A 20,422-nucleotide genomic window follows, 5' to 3' on the forward strand; every position below is an offset into this window, starting at 1 on the left:
ACAGTACAAAACACATCAGCTAAAACACAGACTAACTACCAAATCACCAGCAACAGAAGTATTTCCAACTACACGTGTAAAACTTTCACGCTCAAGGTCAAGCAAGGAAAAAAAGAAAAGATAAAACAATGTTTAAAGCCTCAGAGAGTGAGAGGGAAGAACAGAGATAAATGGGGGTGGCAGGACACTGTGTCCACGAGCAATGTGATCGTCCCTCCCAGGATCCCCAGTAAGGGCGTGATCACGCCTGAAGGTGCAGGTCTTCCCAAGGGCATCTCCCGCTATGACCAGCTATTTCTCAAGTGCTTTCTACATGGGGTACGAATTAAGGGGAAAACCTAGTCCACGTGTATTACATGGCGAGTAAAGTGCTACGCTGGGTGCTGAGTGAACAGATTAGATCCTGCTAACGGGCATCAAGAGGGAAGCTAAGCTCAGCAGACAGAAGAACACACCTTGTTACTGATGTCTCCTTACTCTTTCCCTGGTGTGATGCACTTATCCTTCCCGTTGAAAGAAGGTAAGGGGAGTGGGAGGGAAGGCGGAAAGAAATGAGGGGGGAGAGTCTAAGGAAGAAACCAGGAAGGGGCTGGAGAGAGGACAGAAAATGAAACCACTTGCTTTTCCTACAATCACTGTCTGCTGGTAAGAAGTCTGCACCACACGGTGATGACCCAGAGAGATGTTATGGGGAGGGAGGCGGGAGGGGGGTTCATGTTTGGGAACGCAGGTACACCCGTGGTGGATTCATGTCAATGTATGGCAAAACCAATACAGTATTGTAAAGTAAAATAAAGTAAAAATAAAAATTTAAAAGAAAAAAAAAAAAAGTCTGCACCAGCGTCTGAGTGCCTCTGGCTTTCTGCATCGCAATCTTGAGGACTCTTCATTCAGAATCTAGCTCCTTCTGGCTTTACATTCCAAAATCCCATCCCGACTCAACCTGAAAAGAGCAGAAGGCTGGAGCTAACCACACACAGCATGGAGCTCAGCACAGGACAAACCAGAGCCTGCTGGATCCCTGCTGCTGACCAGGATGCTCGGAACACGCTTGCAGAGAGAGCCCCTGCTAGGGGGGATTCCCTACTCCCTGGCTGTTGTGAAGACAGCCAAGAGCTGCACCCAGAAGGCTGTGCTCGTACTGACATAGTCTACACTTCCAAAGGATTCCTCTCGAGTTTGCAAGCAAAGGGAAACTTTCAGATGATATTGGTAGGAAATGAATAGTGGTGATATGTACAACCATCCTATAGAACAGTTTGTGAGTGTATATTAGGAGCCTTAGGACATATTATATATACCCTCTGGCCTGGTAATTCCATTCTACTTTTTTCTCCCTTGAGGAAGCAATACTCATGGATCAGCACAAAGATTTAGCTACAAATGTGTTCACCCCAATTGCTCATCATAGCGCCAAACTACACAACAGAAACACCTACCAACAGAAGGTAAGTGAGGTATGGAACGGCCATACAAAGGATTCACACATGGACTTAAAACGATAGAGGATAACACATACGAAGAGGAAAAGATACGTAAGGGCAAAAAACTCTCACAAGCCCAGTGTGAACCCATCTGGCAAAAGAACACATACAAATGCATAGAAATATAAAAGTACACATATGTACACATACACACACAGAGAAAGACGTGACTAGACAGTGGGGCGAACAGAAGTACAGGCTAGAATTCACGGCAACATGTTCACTGCAATAATTTCTTTCTTGCTTGTTGGTGATTTCTAAATTTTCCATAATGAACACATGAAAATAAAAAGTCAGGTTAAAAATAATCATCTCTCAGGGACTTCCCTGGTGGTCCAGTGGTCAAGACTTCTCTGAAACTGGAGCTGATTATACAGAGTGAAGTAAGCCAGAAAGAAAAACACCAATACAGTATACTAATGCATATATATGGAATTTAGAAAGAAGGTAACGATAACCCTGTATGCCAGACAGCAAAAGAGACACAGATGTATTGAACAGTCTTTTGGACTCTGTGGGAGAGGGCGAGGGTGGGATGATCTTGGAGAATGGCATTGAAACATGTATATTATCCTATGTGAAACGAATCGCCAGTCCAGGTTTGATGGATGATACGGGGTGCTTGGGGCTGGTGCACTGGGATGACCCAGAGGGATGGGATGGGGAAGGAGGTGGGAGGGGGGTTCAGGATGGGGAACACATGTTCACTCATGGCAGATTCAAGTCAATGTACAGCAAAACCAATAAAATATTGTAAAGTAAAATAAATGAATAATTAAATTAAAAAAAAAAAAGACCTCCTTCCGAAGCAGAAGGTGCGGGTTCGATCCCTGGTCAGGGAGCTAATATCCTACATGCCTTGTGGCCAAAATACCAAAACATAATACAGAAATGATATTGCAACAAATTCAATAAAGACTTTAAAAATGGTCCACATCAAAAAAAATTTTTCAAAAAAATCATCACTCATCTGTCCTCATCCCCTGATGTCGGTGACTTGACTTGAGACCACCTTCAGAGTCGGGGCCATGCACAGCTCCTGAGCTGGCCTTGACGCCCACCAATCCCATCCCAACACTACACTCCATGAAGCTCCCTGGACCACTTGCCAAACACAGGTGTGATTTTTGACTTTAGGTATTTTTGGTCCAACTGGATTTGAAACCTAGGCATTTTTCCCCTTCAGAATTTAATTCTCCATATACAGTATATCCATTCATACAGGTTCCCCACTAGCTAGTGCTTAAATAAAAATTTGTGCTAATGCACAAATAAAATTTTCTTTTTACTTTCAAAACTGAAATGAACTTGGAATGCATATAATTTTGCTTTGAGCACTTTCTAAAAGCTGTGAAAGTGCCCACACTCTGCCAAGTTAGTAGCCTGTTTACAGCCTCAGAGTGAGACAGAGGACACCTGAGGAGTGGGCTTGGTTTCTTCTTAAAAGACACTGGGCCACTGAGGAGGAATGCTTTCCCTGCAGTGAAACTGTTTTCTGGCAAAGACCCTGGCTGGGCACTTCTCCAAAGTGGAGCTCCCTCCCGAAGGAAGTCCCTGGGCTGCTCATCTCCTCCAAAAATCCTCTGGCACCAGGCACCACCCATGTGTGCACGCAAATCCTGGCTTCCAGAAAGCCAGCGATGTAGGCCAGCAGTCAGTTCCCAAACAAGGACCTTGGACACGACATACCCAACGCCATGTGCCCACTTGGGCCAATAAAATGTTCTTGGGTAACAAAGACGTCACTTCTTAAAAGTTGAAATCTTGCTGTGATGCACAGCATGGGTTTTTGGAGAAAAATTCTCTTTGGAGAACTACTAGGCTGCCTGTTGAGACCAGGTGCTTCGAAGATGAGTTGAGTCTTACTGGATATAATCATTCGCAAACCATATTTAATTCTTCCAGAGAGCTCTGCTCTAATAGGCACTGGATGCTAAGTAACAAACATTTTAACCTACTGCAATAAACATACTCAGATCTACATGATACCGAGGGAACCAAAAGATATATGAATGTGTAACAGTTAAGAAAGCCACACAATGTGTAAGAAGTACATCTGTGTGCAGGACAGGCTCACAAAGATGAGGCCCAGCTACACTGAAGACTCTAGTGTGGGACCATCTGAGGCACAAGGCCCCTGGACACCTATGAGCAGACACACCTCCTGCTGCTGCCAAGTCTCCATCTCGGGTAACATCTGTGACGTGCTCACTACATGCAAGATGCTGGAGACTCAAAGATGAGTAAGGCATGGCTCCTGCTCTCAGGAAGCCTGGTGGGCAAGCAGGCAAAAGCATTCATGACATGAACCTGGGAAGAGCTATGGTGATAAAGGTGTGAGCCAGACACCTGGCAGAGAATGAAGGGGAAGCACTGAGCTCAATCTGGAGACACACAGAATGCCTCTGAGGACACAACTCCCCTACGCACCCTGGAAGACGAAGAGGACTGGCCGTGGGAAGGAGAGTGGGCAGGTTTTGTAGGTTTTATAGATGGACTTGGCCTGGAGAGAGCTGTGAAAGATGTTCTGTCCACTTAAACCAAAGCATAAATTTCAAGGCAGAAAGTGACAGAAGATGATAGTAGTGGACAAATGGGTGACTGTGGTTGGGGCCTGGAGGGCATCCCAGAGGAACTGAGGGCTAGGCCCCATGCTGGGGTCACCACGAAGGGTTAACAGGGGGGATTGCAGTGAGCGCCATCCTGTGGCCCCAGGCTGGGCAGGTTCCAGGGCCAAGTCCACAAGTGGCCCCCCAACCCAGTGTCACCTCAAGAGGAAACCAGGAATCCCGTGCACGACCAAGGGAGTCCTGATGACTCCAGAAGGTCAGCTGCTTCTCACAGACTGACCATGCTGGCCGCTTAAAGAGGAAAGCCCCTCCCGAACATTCTCCACGATGAGGAGCAGCATGCTTCTCAGGATGAACTTGTTGGAAGAGGAGGTGGGAGACTGGAAGTGGGGAGCTGGAGAGGCAGAGGCCCTGTATGGAGCCAATTCAGGGAGAAAAAGTTTCCCGATGCACAGAGCGAGCTGAGATTTCTCTCAAGAGGCAGGAAAGCCGCTGGTGCTCAAGGGAAAGGGGTAGCTCAAACTCAATAACCCAGCATCTTTACAAAGAGGTGTTCGTGACGCTTTAATGAGAGAGGAACTAAGAAGAGAGGGTGTGTGTGTCGGTGGGGGGATGGAGGGGGAGAGGCGTGCTTCGGGGTAGCTGACTTTATTAAGCTAATACTAAGCATTAGGGAATCAGAAAGGCAGAAAGCTAGTTCACCTAAGAGGGGAAAGTTTAAAAGCAAAAAGAGAATGCTAATCCCAGACTGCCGGGAGCCAGCACGGGAGATCCCACCCATGACAAGGTCATGCGGAAGAGATCTGATAATCAAGGCTTCAGGACTCGACGGACCCCCTGGACCTGTTCAAGCATCTACCCAAAACCGGAATCTGTCTGTCTTACTATTTTATGTCTTTCACCAACTCTTCTGACATTAACAGGGGGCTATCCCTGACCACCTTTTTCTGGAAAAAGTTAACTTAGGGCTTTAGTTAATAAGTCTCCTGGACATGAAAGAAATATTCAAATCAACCCCCTCAGATGGCTTTCTAGCTTGTCTGATAGGTTTATCCAGACTCTTGCAGCTACGCATGTGATTATTTACAGCCTCCCAACTGTGAGAGGCACAGGAAGCCTAAAATATTCTAAAAATATAGAATCTTTCAAAGAGTTAAAAACTATTAGAGTAGTGCTGGTGTAGGATTTTACTGTTGAGCCAATGCTTGCTGCCAAGTTCCCATATCCCTTATCCATTGTGCACCTGGGAGTGCATTAGTTAACATATGTGGAATGTAAGAAAAACAAATAGTAGCCTTGAATTTAACCACATCAGACCTTTGAGCTAATTGGTTCTTTCTTAGTTGTAACTCGCTGCACCTTTGCTCCGTGAGAATGTAACTCTGTTTGATACTTTCTGAGGCTGACATAGATTAGAAATATAAAGAAAAAACATTTCAAGGGAAAATAAGTTTTCTGGTTGAACAGCCTTTATCAAAAGAGGATCATAAAATGTCCACAGGCCTCCAAGGCCAAAAGATAATGTACACAACAGTGTTTATGGGAAAGATTTGCAGAAAAAATCCTGGATTCAATAAGGGCAAAACGGCTGGAGTGTTTGGGCTGATCCTGCATGACCTTGTATCTTTCATTTCCCTCTACGTACAAGTCAAGGTATAAAAGTCCCTTTCGAAAATAAAGTTAGGGGCCTCGCTCACCAAAGAAGCTTGGTCTCCCCATGTTTTTCTTTCTCTCTCTCTCTTTCTTTCTCTCTCTTGCTCTCTTTTTCAGGCTGATCCCTTGGAGCATAGAGGCTCTCTGCATTCACTTATCTGCCTGGGCTTCTAAGACGTGAACGGGAAGGCGCTCTGCATCTTCACTCCCCTGGGAGACCGGGAGGGCGCCTGCGGCCTCCGTGAACAGACAAGTCCCTTGTCTTGGGGCTTTATTAGCTTTCTGCGTAAACAAAGGAGTATCAGCCTCTTTCTCTCCTCTATTTTCTTATCTGCAACATCCTTTCTTTATCTCTCTCTCTAAATCTCTTCGCTGATGCCGTCACACTTCGGATACCCTGGATCCAACCAGGGCAGGACCCCAGCACCAGACCGGTCCTAAGAGAGGCAACAAGGCAAATACAGGGTAAGGGACCCCGAACTCTGCATGTGTCTGCTGAAGCCTGTGGGACAGAGCCCAGGGCGGGGGGACGTGGACTTCTGCCAGGAGGAGGAGGCGTGCAGCCAGGGCCGGGTGAGCTGCACAGCAGCGCGAATGCAGAGTCAGCCCAGAGGAGTCCAAGTGTCCGGCGCCCTGACTCCTGCCAGGCTTTACCAAAATCTGCCCAGTGCACGCGCTCACACACCAAGGGGTCTGAGCCCCAGCTCAGGGTGGACAAACAAGGGCCCTCACTCAGCAGCTGAGGGGATGCAAGGGACCCGCCTTCCCTGGGGCCTGAGACAGGTGGACCAGACCCCACACCCCTAAGGGAGCTAGTGGCTGACCCCAAGCTCACAGGCAGTCCCTCCTGGAAGGAAGTGCACAGCCAGGGCCCAGGTTTCTAAGGCAGGGCTCACTGTCCTCCCTGCCTCTCCTCCTATATCCGCCTTTCTGCTGGGGAGCTAGCAACACCAAACCAACTACTAAAACCAGAAGACGGACGCCAATGGCTTTTCCTTCTTTCCTGCCCACATCCCATTACCCACCCAGGCCTCATCACTTCCTGCTCAGGGCGCCTCTGCAGCCCGAGCCTGCCTCTAGGCTCCTTCCACTGATATCTCAGTTCAAGCTCCCCTCCATTCCCTTCCTGCAGTGCCCCCAGCACCCTTCACTGTTCCATCTCTGTGCCATTATGAACACATCTCTCCTTGACTTCCTAGATCCAAACCCCATGGACTGGGTTTGAGATATCTGCAAGTGAGCTGGTTGAACTGAACTTGGCAGGGCTTGAAGGGGGTCATCAGGATCCCTGGATCTGTCCTTGTCAGACAGTGCAATTTAGTCACTCAGTTGTGTCTGACTCTATGTGGCCCCATGTACTGTAGCACACCAGGCCTCCCTGTCTATCACCAACTCCCAGAGCTTGCTCAAATTCATGTCCATCAAGCCAGTAATAGCACTGAACCATCTCATCCTCTGTTGGCCCCTTCTCCTGCCCTCAATCTTTCCCAGCATCAGGGTCTTTTCAAATGAGTCAGCTCTTTGCATCAGGTGGCCAAAGGATTGGAGTCTCAGCTTCAGCATTAGTCTTTCCAATGAATATTCAGGGCTGATTTCCTTTAGGATTGACTAGGTGGATCTCCTTGCAGCCCCAGGGACTCTCAAGAGTCTTCTCCAACAACACAGTTCAAAAGCATCAACTCTTCAGTGCTCAGCTTTCTTTATAGTCCAGCTCTCACATACATGACTACTGGAAAAAACCACACCTTTGATTAGATGAACATTTATCAGCAAAGTAATGTCTCTGCTTTTTAATATGCTATTTAGGTTGATCACAGCTTTTCTTCTAAAGAGCAAATGCCTTTCAATTTCATGGCTGCAGTCACCATCTACAGTGATTTTGGAGCCCCCCAAAATAAAGTCTCTCACTGTTTCTATTGTTTCCCCATCTATTTGCCATGAAGTGATGGGACTGGATGCCATGATCTTCATTTTCTGAATGTTGAGTTTTAAGCCAGCTTTTTCACTCTTCTCTTTCACTTTCATCAAGAGGCTCTTTAGTTCTTCTTTGCTTTCTGCCATAAGGGTGGTGTCATCTGCATATCTGAGGTTATTGATATTTCTCCCTGCAATCTTGATTCCAGCTTGTGCTTCCTTCAGCCTGGCATTTCACATGATGTACTCTGCATATAAGTTAAATAAGCAGGGTGACAATATACAGCGTGGACATACTCCTTTCCCAATTTGGAATCAGTCTGTTGTTCCATGTCTGATTCAGACTGAAACTCATTAGTTATTTACTGTACTTACTAGGGAAGCAGACCTTGAGATTTTTCATCTTTCTGTATTTAAAAACACTATTTTCCAGATAGGATATTCTTGAGAATATGGAAGAAGAACAGAGTGAAGAAAAACCACAATGTGGTAACATCTCATGCCCATTAGGGTGGCCACTATCTAAAACCAAAAAAAAAAAAAAAAAAAAGAAAACACAGAAAATAATTGTTTTCACAACTGCCAACAGGGGAAACAACCCAAGTGTCCGCCGACAGATGAATGAATATGTAAGATATGACATATACATGCAACAGGATGTTACTTGGCCTTAAAAAGAAAGAAATTTTGATACCTGTTACAAAATGGAATGTACTCTGAAGACATTATACTACACAAAATATGCCAGTCACAAAAAAAAATACTGTATGAATCCACTGATACGAGGTACCTAGAGTAGAGACAGATAACAGAATGGTGGTTGCCAGGGTGACGGGGGGGCGGGGGGGACGGGGGTTGGAAAATCATTTAATGGGTACAGAGTTTCAGTTTTATAGCAATGGAGTTTTGGAGGTTAGCTGCAATGACGTAGCACACTTAATACTGCTGTTCCCTTAAAATGGTTAAGATGGCAAATTTCATGTTAAGTGCATCTTGTGTGTGTACGTGCTTAGTTGTGACCAGCTCTTTGACCCCATGGACTGTAGCCTGCCAGGCCCCCCTGCCCAGAGGACTGCCCGGGCAAGAATACTAGAGTGGGCTGCCCTTTCCTTCTCCAGGGGAGCTTCCCAACCCAGGCATCACATCTGTGTCTCCTGCACCTCCTACACTGGCAGGCGGATTCATCTTAGCACAATTTTAAAAAGGAATGAAGAAATGAGATCGCATCTGCTTACGAGTACAGAGAAAACAATTCTCTGCTGTATTTTGGGCCATACGTTTTAATCACAATCCTTATTCTAAGCACACCTACCAGAACCTGTGAAAATGTTACCTGCACACAGGTGCTGAAGAACATGCCAGCAGAACCTGAGCTGCCATCTCTCCTGCCCCATCCTGCCAAAGTGCATCTCCTCAAAGAACAGCCGTGTTTATCAAAGAAAACTGCACACATCCTGGCTTGGTTTTCAGAGCACTCCCCAGCCAGGCCCCGACCTGCAGAATCTTCTTACCTCGTGTAGCACTCAGCACGACTCCTGCCAGCACTCACCTAGTTTCCTCCCCCAGAGCATCTACTCTCCAGGGCAAAACTTTCTCTTCCTGCAGACCTCTCAGGGCCCAGCACACGATCCAGTTCACTGGACAGGATAGGACCTCCTCAAACAGAACTGAGGGGAGCGACCTGAGGTTCTGCCTGACGAGCATCCAGGGCTAAATTTCTGCTCAGTGTTCGACCTGAGCTTTATTCTCCGAGATGAGGCATCTTACAGACTTCCAGCATCTTCACATCCTCAGCTATGGAGAAGGAAGTGCTAGGTTAGATGGAGCCACCACCCATGCCTCCTCAGAGCCCTGCTGTGCCTTCCACACAACCTCCTCCTGCCAGGGGCCCTGGCGACTCAGCACTGGCTGCGTGTTGCTACCGCAATGAGACTGCACAGGAGACAGGGAGAAGCCCCCCTTTCCATTCATCCCGCGGCGCTTAACCTCGGTCACAGGTGTTTGTATCTGCAAGGCTTCCCAGGTGGCTCAGTGATAACGCACCTGCCTGCAACACAGGAGACGAAGGTTCGATCCCTGTGTCAGAAAGATCTCCTGGAGAAGGAAATCACAACCCACTCCAGTATTCTGGCCTGGGAAATCCCATGGACAGCAGAGGCTGGCAGGCTACAGTCCACGGGGTCGCAAAGAGTTGGACACGACTTAGTGACTAAATGACAACAAATTTACACCTGTTACATAAAAGAAGATCCAAACAACCCAGCGCAGCTTTATTCCTACTTTGTTTTGCCGAGTTCCTGGAGCAGATAAACTGTACAGGGTGTCTGCTTCCCATAAATCAGAGGCAGTGACTTTTCTCCAATTATGTTTTAATTCATGGGTCACAGTTCTCTGTAGCCAGTGGCAATTGGAGGGGGCAGCTAGAATCAGGGGAATGAAGGTATGATGAAGTATCAAGTCATCTGAGTTTGAATTGGTACAGATGAGCGCTGCAGAGGTGGCAGATGCGAGATGCACGGGTGAACGGGTCACCACAGCTGCGTCCACTCCGTTTCCTCAGCCAACCACAGACCGATTCTCACTGTGTCCTCAGACTGCCTGGGCCAAGTCTTCACTTCTTCATGAGGCCCTCTTCCCACCTTTGGCCTGAGGATCTTGAACATGAGCTTGAGGTTACTGCACCCGTTGCAGTGTCATTCTGGAACTGACCTGTGCCTCAGATTCACATTCCTTTGCACGATGTGCCATTTTCCATCATTAGGAACACACGTGCCCAGAGAAGTAGTGAAAAACCTTCTCCCCCACAAAGGACATACGCAAAGTGAAGGGAAAGTCGCTCAGTCATGTCTGACTCTTTACGACCCCATGGACTATACAGTCCGTGGAATTCTCTAGGCCAGAATACTGGAGTGGGTAGCCCTTCCCTTCTCCAGGGGATCTTCCCAACCCAGAGATCGAACCCAGATCTTCTGCATTGCAGGTGGATTCTTTACCAGCTGAGCCATAAGGGAAGCCCAAGAATACTGGCATGGGGAGCCTATCCCTTCTCCAGGGGATCTTCCCGACCCAGGAACTGAATTGGGCTTTCCTGAACTGCAGGCGGATTCTTTACCAACTGAGCTATCAGGGAAGCCCCAAGGACATGTGAATCGCACTATAAATTCATTCTTAATCTGTTTGCTAAACACTCATCAAGCCTGTTATGTGAATGACACTATAGAATATAGAAATTAGTAAGACCAGCCTCTGACCTCTAAAAATTCCCAACCTAATAGCAAAGATACACAGACTGAACTCTCACCCATGCCAGCCCAGGGGGGTCATTCCTGCAGCTCTCACCTCAGAAGCAGGTTTGCCATCTGCCCAACTGTTAAATCCGAAGCCTGGGACAGCCCTCAACTCCACGATGCTCCATCTCCATGATGATCACCCAGACCCAAGCCGCTGGGACCTCCCACCTGGACTAAAGCAGCAGCTTCCTAAGTGGTCTCTCGCTCCACACCACCTTCTCCAAATGCTGCAGGTGCTAACATCTGCACTAATTTAATCTTCATGTTCCTCTACTGCTTAAAGACATCTAACAGCTTCCCCGCACTCTTTGGAAACAGCCAAACTCTTTCCGGGGGTCTCCAAGGCCCACATCAGCTGGCCCCCTGCCCTCCTGGCATCCCACCTTCTGGTGACTGCACCCATCTGCTCTGCCCTCGCCCCACCTCCTGGCTGGATGCCACGTGCTTGCTTCCTCTTCCTCTGCCTGGAGACACCTGCCCGCTTCCAGTCACACAAGCATCATCCTCACTCCGCACGAGCCTTGTAAGAAATGTCCCCGCCTCAGGAGGCCTCTCCTGATCGCTCCATCTAGGACTGCCCGAGGCAGTCTACTTTCATCTCATTTTCATTTTCTACCATTATTCATAAATGACCTGTGATGGCTGCTCCCCTGGAGCGACCTGTAAGCCCACCAGAGGTCTTATCGGGAACTGTGTCCCCAAGCGGAGAACCATGCCTGCTTCTCAGGAGGGGCTGAGAAAGGACCTGCTCACAGACAAGTGTGCATCACAAAGAACAAGACGAGGCTGCCAGAGATGGAGCGATGAGCCGTGAGACAGCCACAGGAGGAGGGAAGTTAGGAACAGCACCCAGAGGAGTCCGCGTGTACTACGCCTCAGGACGGGCAGACGACACCAGCAAAGGCACGCCAGGCTCTGGGACTAGCAGAGAAGCCCCAAAGGCATGACTGGCCCAGGCAGTCTGAGCGACCAAGTGGGAAAAACGGAATGGCTGGTGCCCAGAGCAAGAGGCGCAAGGGTGGGGTGAGGTCCAGCATGGATGATGGAGAGCTGAGCTGTCAACAGGGTGGGGCAGTTCACCGAGGCCTGGGATCTTAGGTTTCAGACCAGGAGAAATCACTGAAAAGTTCTGAGGGCGAAGCTACTACATTCTGACCTACATTTCACAGACACTGAGAAAAACCACTTTAGCTTAAATACAAGCAAACAACAAAACAGCATCACTTTTAAGAGAACAGCATAGTCTCCTACGTTTGGAGGAGATCCCATCTGCAAGGCCGGGGAGAGCGGGGCCCACAGCTGGCAACACTGCGTCCCAGAGCTCAGGCAGAATGCAGATCACTTTCTGTTTTCAGAGGCATGGAACAGTCACGTGTTACTGTCAAGCCTACTCAGAGTCGAAGCTGCCACCATCAAGGACAATGAAGCTGGTACCTGAATCCTGGGACAGGAAATGGGTTTCAAGCGGGGAGACAAATCCACCCATGTAAACATGCTACACACCCTAAAGACTCAAGCAGCCCCACAACACTGAACAGATGGGAGCGTGCTTCTTGAATTGAAGACAACCCTAAACACCTGCATGTTACATTAAACCCAAATAAAGTGAGCATGTGAAAGACGCAGTCTCAGTCGTGGTAGAAAGCTGCTGCTAAAACCACAGGGAGGAATTAATTAAAGACCGACAACCTGATGAGCTTCCCAAGTACCAATAACCCAGGTGCTCTGAGACTGTTCTCATGTTTCAGGGGTCTTACCGATCACCAAGGGTTAGTCCAAGACAGATTTACCTAAAAAGCACAACCCTTCTCAGTAACCCTGTCATAAGATGGAAAGGCTTCATGAACAGTGCTGGCAAGGGCTGACACAGAAGGGACCGGCCTGTGTGCACGTCCAGGAGTTCTGCAAGGAGAGGGGGCCCAGGAGTCTGCAGCCAGTGGCCTACTAACCAGACCTGGGCTCCAGCCTGCTTGCCGAGAGAAAGGAGAATCCAGAAACATGATGAAAGGCCCCCTTCCAGCTTTAAACTCCTACAACAGTGAAGAAAGTCCTTCCAGGCATGTCTACTGTCCACAAACAGGAGGACTGACCTGAGCTGAGGGACAAGATATTTAGACTTCGTGAGAAGGGCTGAGCTGAGGGCAATGGGCCATGGAACCGGTTCCCAGGTAGGAAACTGTGCCCCATGTAGGGAAAGGCAGATAGGAACAGAGTCAGAGCACAGGCTGGGAATCAGGCCGACCTAGGCTCACACCATGGCTCTGACCCTGAAACCGGCGAGCAAGCCTGTATGAACTCTCTACGTGTGAGAGAGAGAGAGTCACTGTGACATACAGGAGCTGACGAAGGCGAGGCACTCAGGACAATGTCTAGGACAGTGACAACCAACGGACCACCAGTTCTGGAAGATGGCAGTGTTGTCAGTTTTAGCACATTTAGCTATGAGATTTACCTCCACCATTTTACATGAGATGCTCTTTGCAGGAAAGATAAAGTTATGGACTCTTCACACACCTGGCAAGGACTCCAAAGTCCTTGCATCCACTTTCCTGTTTTGAGGCATTTTCATGACCATTTTGCGGATGGAACCATGGAGGACTCAGGCAATTAAGCTAACTGCTCAAGGTCACCAGCACCAAGTCCATGAGAAACCACCACCGTGCGTGGTCTCTGGCCTCCTAGAGACTGGAAGGAGTGAGCATGACTCCGTGGGCATCTGAAGCCCTAAGAACCAAAGTCGTTTCTGCGATTACACCACAGTTACAAAACAAAGCGAAAGTACCTGAGCCAAAGGGATCGTGCATGGAGCAATCCAAGTGTCAGCTCTAAAATATTAGACTGCTATGAAAACAAGAAGGAAGCCGTGATGAGCCTTATCCATGCTGATTCTTCTCATAATAGGATACTCATCCACAGCAAGCGCTGGAAAGGAACCTGAAAAATCGCTATGGCTGACTTGATAAAGGAGGGTTGAGTGCAGAAGCTTTATTTACCTGATTTTTTCCTTAAGTAAGTGACTTTAATGGGGTCGACAGAGCAAACACAACCACACGGACGACCCCAGAGAAGGCGATGCCGCTGTCCACTCACCCTGGGTTGTACAGCATGACGGCGGAGAGGTTCTCGCGGGACTTGGACAGGTCGCTCATGGACAAGCTGAGAGAGGACAGAAGGCCGCTCTAAGAGCAGACACAGGGCAGAGCGGTTACCTCGGCGGCAGGAGAAGGTAACTGCCCACACGTCTCTCTCCTGGGGAGAGGCAGTGAGGGGCCCAGCACCCCCAGGAGCCCACACACAGCTGCGCCCTCTGAGGACGGAAGCTGCGGCAGCCAGGCCCCAAGCTAAGGCCAGTGGGGTCTCACCCCTGCACAGGAGCCACTCAGCCCCGAGGGGCTCCCTGACCTGCTGCTGCATCCAGGGAAGGGGGTGTCCTGGCATCCCTGGCATGCCCGTGCCCTAGCAGCAGCACCCATGCCTGCTGAGTGACAAAGAGGGACGGGGAGGAGGAGGGAGACCAGGAAAGCGAACGCTGCACCCTGCTCCCACAGAAGGTTACAGGCAGGCCTGCTTCCTTCCCTCTGCTCCCTGCAACGGGGTCCCCAAAGGGCCCTCCAGGGAGACCTGGGCTGAGCAGACAGGAGGCTCAGAGGCTGGAAGCAGCAGCCCAGAGAAGGCTGAGGTGGAGACTGCGCTTTCTGGTTATTCCCAGCTAGGTCACTGGGGACCCTGGCAGTCCTGGAAAAGCAGGCCGAGGCGTGGGGCTGAGTGACTCGGGGCGGGGGGCTGACACCCTCTGTCAAGGGTTGTATGACTTGGGGCGGGGGGCTGACATCCTGTGTGAGGGGCTGTGACTCGGGGCGGGGGGCCAACACCCTGTGTGAGGGGCTGTGACTCAGGGCGGGGGGCTGACACCCCGTGTGAGGGGCCGTGTGACTCAGGACGGGGGGCTGACACCCCGTGTGAGGGGCTGTGACTCGGGGAGGAGGCTGACACCCCGTGTGAGGGACTGTGACTCGGGGAGGGGGCTGACACGCTGTGTGAAGGGTTGTGTGACTTGGGGCGGGGGGCTAACATCCTGTGTGAGGCGCTGTGACTTGGGGCAGGGAGCTGATACCCCGTGTGAGGGGTTGTGTGACTCTGGGTGGGGGGCTGACACCCCGTGTGAAGGATGAGTGACTCGGGTTGGGGTGCTGACACCCCGTGTGAGGGGCTGTGACTCTGGGTGGGGGGCTGACACCCCGTGTGAGGGATGAGTGACTCGGGTTGGGGTGCTGACACCCCGTGTGAGGGGCTGTGACTCTGGGTGGGGGGCTGACACCCTGTGTGAGGTGCCGTGTGACTCTGGGCAGGGGGGCTGACACCCCGTGTGAAGGATGAGTGACTCGGGTTGGGGTGCTGACACCCCGTGTGAGGGGCTGTGACTCTGGGTGGGGGGCTGACACCCTGTGTGAGGTGCTGTGTGACTCTGGGCGGGGTGCTGACACCCCGTGTGAGGGGTTGTGTGACTTGGGGCAGGGGCTGACACCCTGTGTGAGGCGCCGTGTGACTCTGGGTGGGGGGCTGACACCCCGTGTGAAGGATGAGTGACTCGGGTTGGGGTGCTGACACCCCGTGTGAGGGGCTGTGACTCTGGGTGGGGGGCTGACACCCCGTGTGAGGGATGAGTGACTCGGGTTGGGGTGCTGACACCCCGTGTGAGGGGCTGTGACTCTGGGTGGGGGGCTGACACCCTGTGTGAGGTGCCGTGTGACTCTGGGCAGGGGGGCTGACACCCCGTGTGAAGGATGAGTGACTCGGGTTGGGGTGCTGACACCCCGTGTGAGGGGCTGTGACTCTGGGTGGGGGGCTGACACCCTGTGTGAGGCGCTGTGTGACTCTGGGCGGGGTGCTGACACCCCGTGTGAGGGGTTGTGTGACTCGGGGCAGGGGCTGACACCCTGTGTGAGGCGCCGTGTGACTCTGGGTGGGGGGCTGACACCCCGTGTGAAGGATGAGTGACTCGGGTTGGGGTGCTGACACCCCGTGTGAGGGGTCGTGTGACTCGGCGCGGGTGCTGTCACCCCGTGTGAGGGGCTGCGACTTGGGGCCGGGGGCTGACACCCCGTGTGAGGGGTTGTGTGACTCGGGGCGGGGGGCTGACACCCCGTGTGAGGGGCTGTGACTTGGGGCCGGGGGCTGACACCCCGTGTGAGGGGCTGTGACTTGGGGCCGGGGGCTGACACCCCGTGTGAGGGGTCGTGTGACTTGGGGTGGGTGCCGACACCCCGTGTGAGGGGCTGTGAATCGGGGCAAGGAGCTGACACCCCGTATGAGGGATGAGTGACTCGGGTTGGGGTGCTGACACCCCATGTGAGGGGTTGTGTGACTCGGGGCGGGGGCTGACACTCTGTGTGAGGGGCTGTGACTCGGGTTGGGGTGCTGACACCCTGTGTGAGGGGTCGTGTGACTCGGGCGAGGAGCTGACACCCCGTGTGAGGGGCTGTGTGACTCTGGGAGGGAGGGCTGACACCCTGTGTGAGGGATGAGTGACTCGGGTTGGGGTGCTGACACCCCGTGTGAGGGGTCGTGTGACTCGGGGCGGGAGCTGACACCCTGTGTGAGGGGTCGTGTGACTCGGGGCCGGGGGCTGACACCCCGTGTGGGGGGCTAACACATCTGGGCCGGCATTCAGGGCTCAAGTCCCTGATCCCCACTTGCTGGCCACAGGACAGGCCAGTCTCAGTCTCTCCTCTCGCTCGTCTGTGACTCGGGGGTGCCAACAGCCTCTGTGGACACAAAGTGGTTCACAGGGAGGCTCCGCACGGCGCCTGCCTCACAGACATCTCTGCTGTGACTTCATTCTTTTCCTCCGTCTAAGCTCAGCACGGTGCTCTAGAGCTAGGCAGACATCGCTCCCTCTCACCTGTTCCCTTCCCTCCTGGTCCATGGCCCACGTCCCCATCTAGAGCTTCAAGCGCCCCTGGACATCCCCATCCAAACAAGCTGCAATCTCTTCCGGTTGTTCAACTGTCCTAAACTCGCCCCATCTCTGCTTCACACCCCGGTCAAAAATCCAACTTACTGGGAATGAAAATAAGCAGTGAGCAAAGTTTTGAATGAAAGTGATTCTGATGTAGAAGTAACTCTTAAAACAGACACTCCCGAGTGGAGGGCACCCTCCACTTAATTTGAGAGCGTGTCCACCCCCTTTCAGGGGATAGGGACGCAGGGCTGAAGAGGAGGCTGGAGAGCCGCCTGTCTCCTCCCACGCAGGACCTCACTCACTGTCCTACTCCACCAGCCCACCGTCCGCGGGGAAACCAACTCCCTGGAGTCAATCCAGGCTGAGGGCTGGTTCCTGCCCCAGGAAGTCTAATTTCTGGAGCCAGAGCGGAGAGCCCTCTTCCCCCACCCCTAGCCCCCTCCTCCCAGAGTGGACTTGGCTCCCCGAGATTCCACGCTGCTCACCTTTCTCTTCTCCCTGAGCTTGGCAGCCTCCTTTGGGTGGTTAAAACGAAACATGTTGGTTCTTCCCAAGAGGATCATGGCACCTAAGAACACACAGAAATAGCAATGAGTTTACCGTGAGCAACCTGGTCAGCGGAGGACACTCTAACATGGAATTCCGCAGCTGAGATGGGATTCCCAGGAAGAAGAGGAGGCTTTCATCCCAAAAGTCTGCTTACACAAGCCAATTCTAAACCTTCAAATGCTTTTATTTTTTTACAGCCAAGTGTCACAATGTTTATGTCACCCAGGGCAGAAGTGAGGGGTTTCAGTACTACAAAATCATACAAGGTTTAAAACTTAATATACAAATAATTAAGACTTTTGACTGTTGGGAAGAAAAACAGAAAGCAGTTCACCAAAGAGATGTTGGGAAAGCAAACAAAGTGTAGCGTCACCAATTTAGGAAATGTCTATTAATGCCAATGAAAGCAAAACCTTTCAATAGAAAAAGCAGTGAAACCGCCAGAGCACAGGTCACTGTTACTACAATCTCCCTCAGAATTTGACAGGAAGGAAAACATGCATGAGGAGTGTCTATCTCCTGTAAAGACGCTGCCTTTTGCGAAAATCCTGCTAAAACTGAAATGGCTACATTAGACACACAAGAAGGGCTCCTTCTGACTGACAAGGGTCCACACTGTACAAAGGGCAGAAGGATGGGATGTAAATGCACGAGGGTAACAAAATCATTAGGTGGGGAGGCAACTTTCAGCTTGACTAAGCCAGTAAGCAAAAAGGCACTTTCTAAGGTCGGAGCTGTCCAAAGCTGGCACAGATGTCACAGGAAGCAGTGAACTCCCCTTCCCTGGAAGCATTTAAAAGATGTACTATCTGAGCTGGTCCCACTTCCCAGGTGACGCCAGTGGTAAAGAACCACTTGCTGATCAATGCAGGAGTCATAAGAGACGCAGGTTCAATCCCTGGGTCAGGAAGATCTCCTGAAGCAGGGCATGGCAACCCACTCCAGGATTCTTGCCTGGAGAATCCCATGGACAGAGGAGCCTGGTGGGCTACAGTCCATAGGTTGCCCAGAGTTGGACGTGACTGAAGCAACTTAGCAAGCAAGCACATATCACACCTGAGAGTCTATCAAGCCTTCAGAACAGACCCCATGTTTAATCTTTGCCCTGAAAATGAAGGCAACATATTTGTGAAGATAAGACATTTGCATGAGAAGTCTTCAACCATGAAGGATCAGAGTGATGAGCTCAGGGTGCAGAATGCGGAGACAGACTCTGGCATCGAGGTCCTCCACTGGGTCTCACAGGACAAGCAGAGGACAAGAGAGGTGCCCCGTGTGAGGGTGACCGGGAAGAGGAGCTAAGCCTGAGACCAGGGATGGGTCTCCTGAGTCTGGAGAAAGGAGAGTCAAGTCCAGCCAAAACACAGGGCATCTGAAATAGCAGCAAGAACCCATATTGGACAGATGAGGTAGAAAGAGACCACAGAGAACTAGCAGCCAGGATAAAGAATTTGCAACACAAAGGTCAAAGAAAAAAATTCAGGTCCTGGAGGTGTTTTGTGTATCCCACGCAAAGTAAAAAAAAAAAAAAAAAAAATCAACAGTGAAAACTCCATAGTTGTCACATAAAAGTCTGAGTTTCTGGCTTCCCTTCAAAAATTGGGAGATCTGGTGTCAGGAGGTCAGTACTGTCATTGGGCTGCTGCCTGCTGCCTCCCCTGGACAGGACACGTGACTTCCGGTTGGCCATAGCCATCTGTCTCTATTGGGTACCAGTTCCCCCTGGACCCTGAAGGTACCATCGATATCCCACATGGCCACTCTGGAGCTTCAGACCAGCATATCCATATGCCTATTTCACATACTATCTCAGAATCTCAAAGGAGCTTCAAATTCAATACAGTTAAAATCTAATGGGTTTGGATCATAACCAAGGGAGTAACCGAAGTACTTGTTCTGGTGACTGCTGTTATTTAGCAGAAATGGAGCCAAGAGGAGAAGGACACAGTTTGGGGAGACTCAGAAGGGCAGCAGCGGATATTATCCATCCAACAATCTGCTTATCCTCCTCACATAAAACTGCATTCATATATTTCCCAATTATGGAAAGGCACCGTGACCATAATGAAGAAAGGTGTTTCCCATGCCTTTTATGACTGGGACTCAAAACCACGTGCCACACAGAAAGTCAAAAATCAAACAGCCGTACCCAGGATATGTGTATTTAATGCTCTTAAAGTGACATTAGAGATTAATAAGGCAATCTCATTTGAGGTGTTAATTACCTCTAATCGAATTTTTTTTTCCTGTTAATCAAATGTTCAGCCATGCAAGCTGAAAATTGCTAAAATATGTTAATGGAAAAATAGGATAGTATTTCAGAGACATATTTCATATTGTATTAAATGAATGAAAATAAGCTTGCCACCCATGTATGTGCATGAAATACACATAAAAATCTCTTTGAGGAGTTACAAAAGAAAACAAAACCACTGGTGACTATTCCTTGCTTCCATCCAAATAGTGTGTAAAAACTGCTTGGCACATAAAAGGGACTCTGTTTAGGCTGGTCCCTTCTCTTTCCTCCACTGCATTCCTTTCCTGAACAAACCTACTGGCTGTGCTTCCTTCTCACACGATGCCGCTGTGCGTCCGTTCACTCAACAAACACTGCGTGGACACTTACTGTGCTCATCACTGTGATAAGCACTGGGGTGAGGATGCAAAGAGGAGCAAGTTAGACACATGCCGTGTCCTTAGGGAGCTTGTAAATAAGGAGAGAGAGGTCGCGTAGCAAACAACTTCACCAACAAACTCAGAGCGGCAATCGAAGGAGGCGCTGCCTCTGGCTCACGGGCACCTGAGAACGGAGCGGGGCGCAGGAAGAGGTTACGGAAGGGTGCCCTGCGGGAGGCAGTGCCTCAGACAAGCTCCCGGGGCTGGGGGGGCAGGAGGCAAATGCAGCAGAGACAGAACAGACACTGATGATGGGAGACACAGAAGCAGACACCGGGGAGAGTACTGCCCAAGACGAGACTTGAGGGGGGGGAGGGACAGAGC

General features: G+C 50.5%; 1 protein-coding gene across 5 annotated transcripts in view; it reads right to left on the reverse strand.

The window, feature by feature from the left end:
• KIF16B (kinesin family member 16B) overlaps window positions 1-20,422 on the reverse strand; it is a 301,307-nt gene that overhangs the window by 122,137 nt on the left and 158,748 nt on the right. For all 5 annotated transcript variants that reach the window (XM_018056936.1, XM_018056937.1, XM_018056935.1 and 2 more), the window contains exons 16-17: window positions 17,359-17,441; window positions 14,002-14,090 (exon numbers count right to left, since the gene is read on the reverse strand). In XM_018056936.1, coding sequence (XP_017912425.1) covers window positions 14,002-14,090; window positions 17,359-17,441 — 172 coding nt within the window. The remainder of the gene's footprint in view (window positions 1-14,001; window positions 14,091-17,358; window positions 17,442-20,422) is intronic.

This window comes from Capra hircus, chromosome 13 (assembly GCF_001704415.2).
Source record: "Capra hircus breed San Clemente chromosome 13, ASM170441v1, whole genome shotgun sequence".
In the NCBI taxonomy this organism is placed as follows: Eukaryota; Metazoa; Chordata; class Mammalia; order Artiodactyla; family Bovidae; genus Capra; species Capra hircus.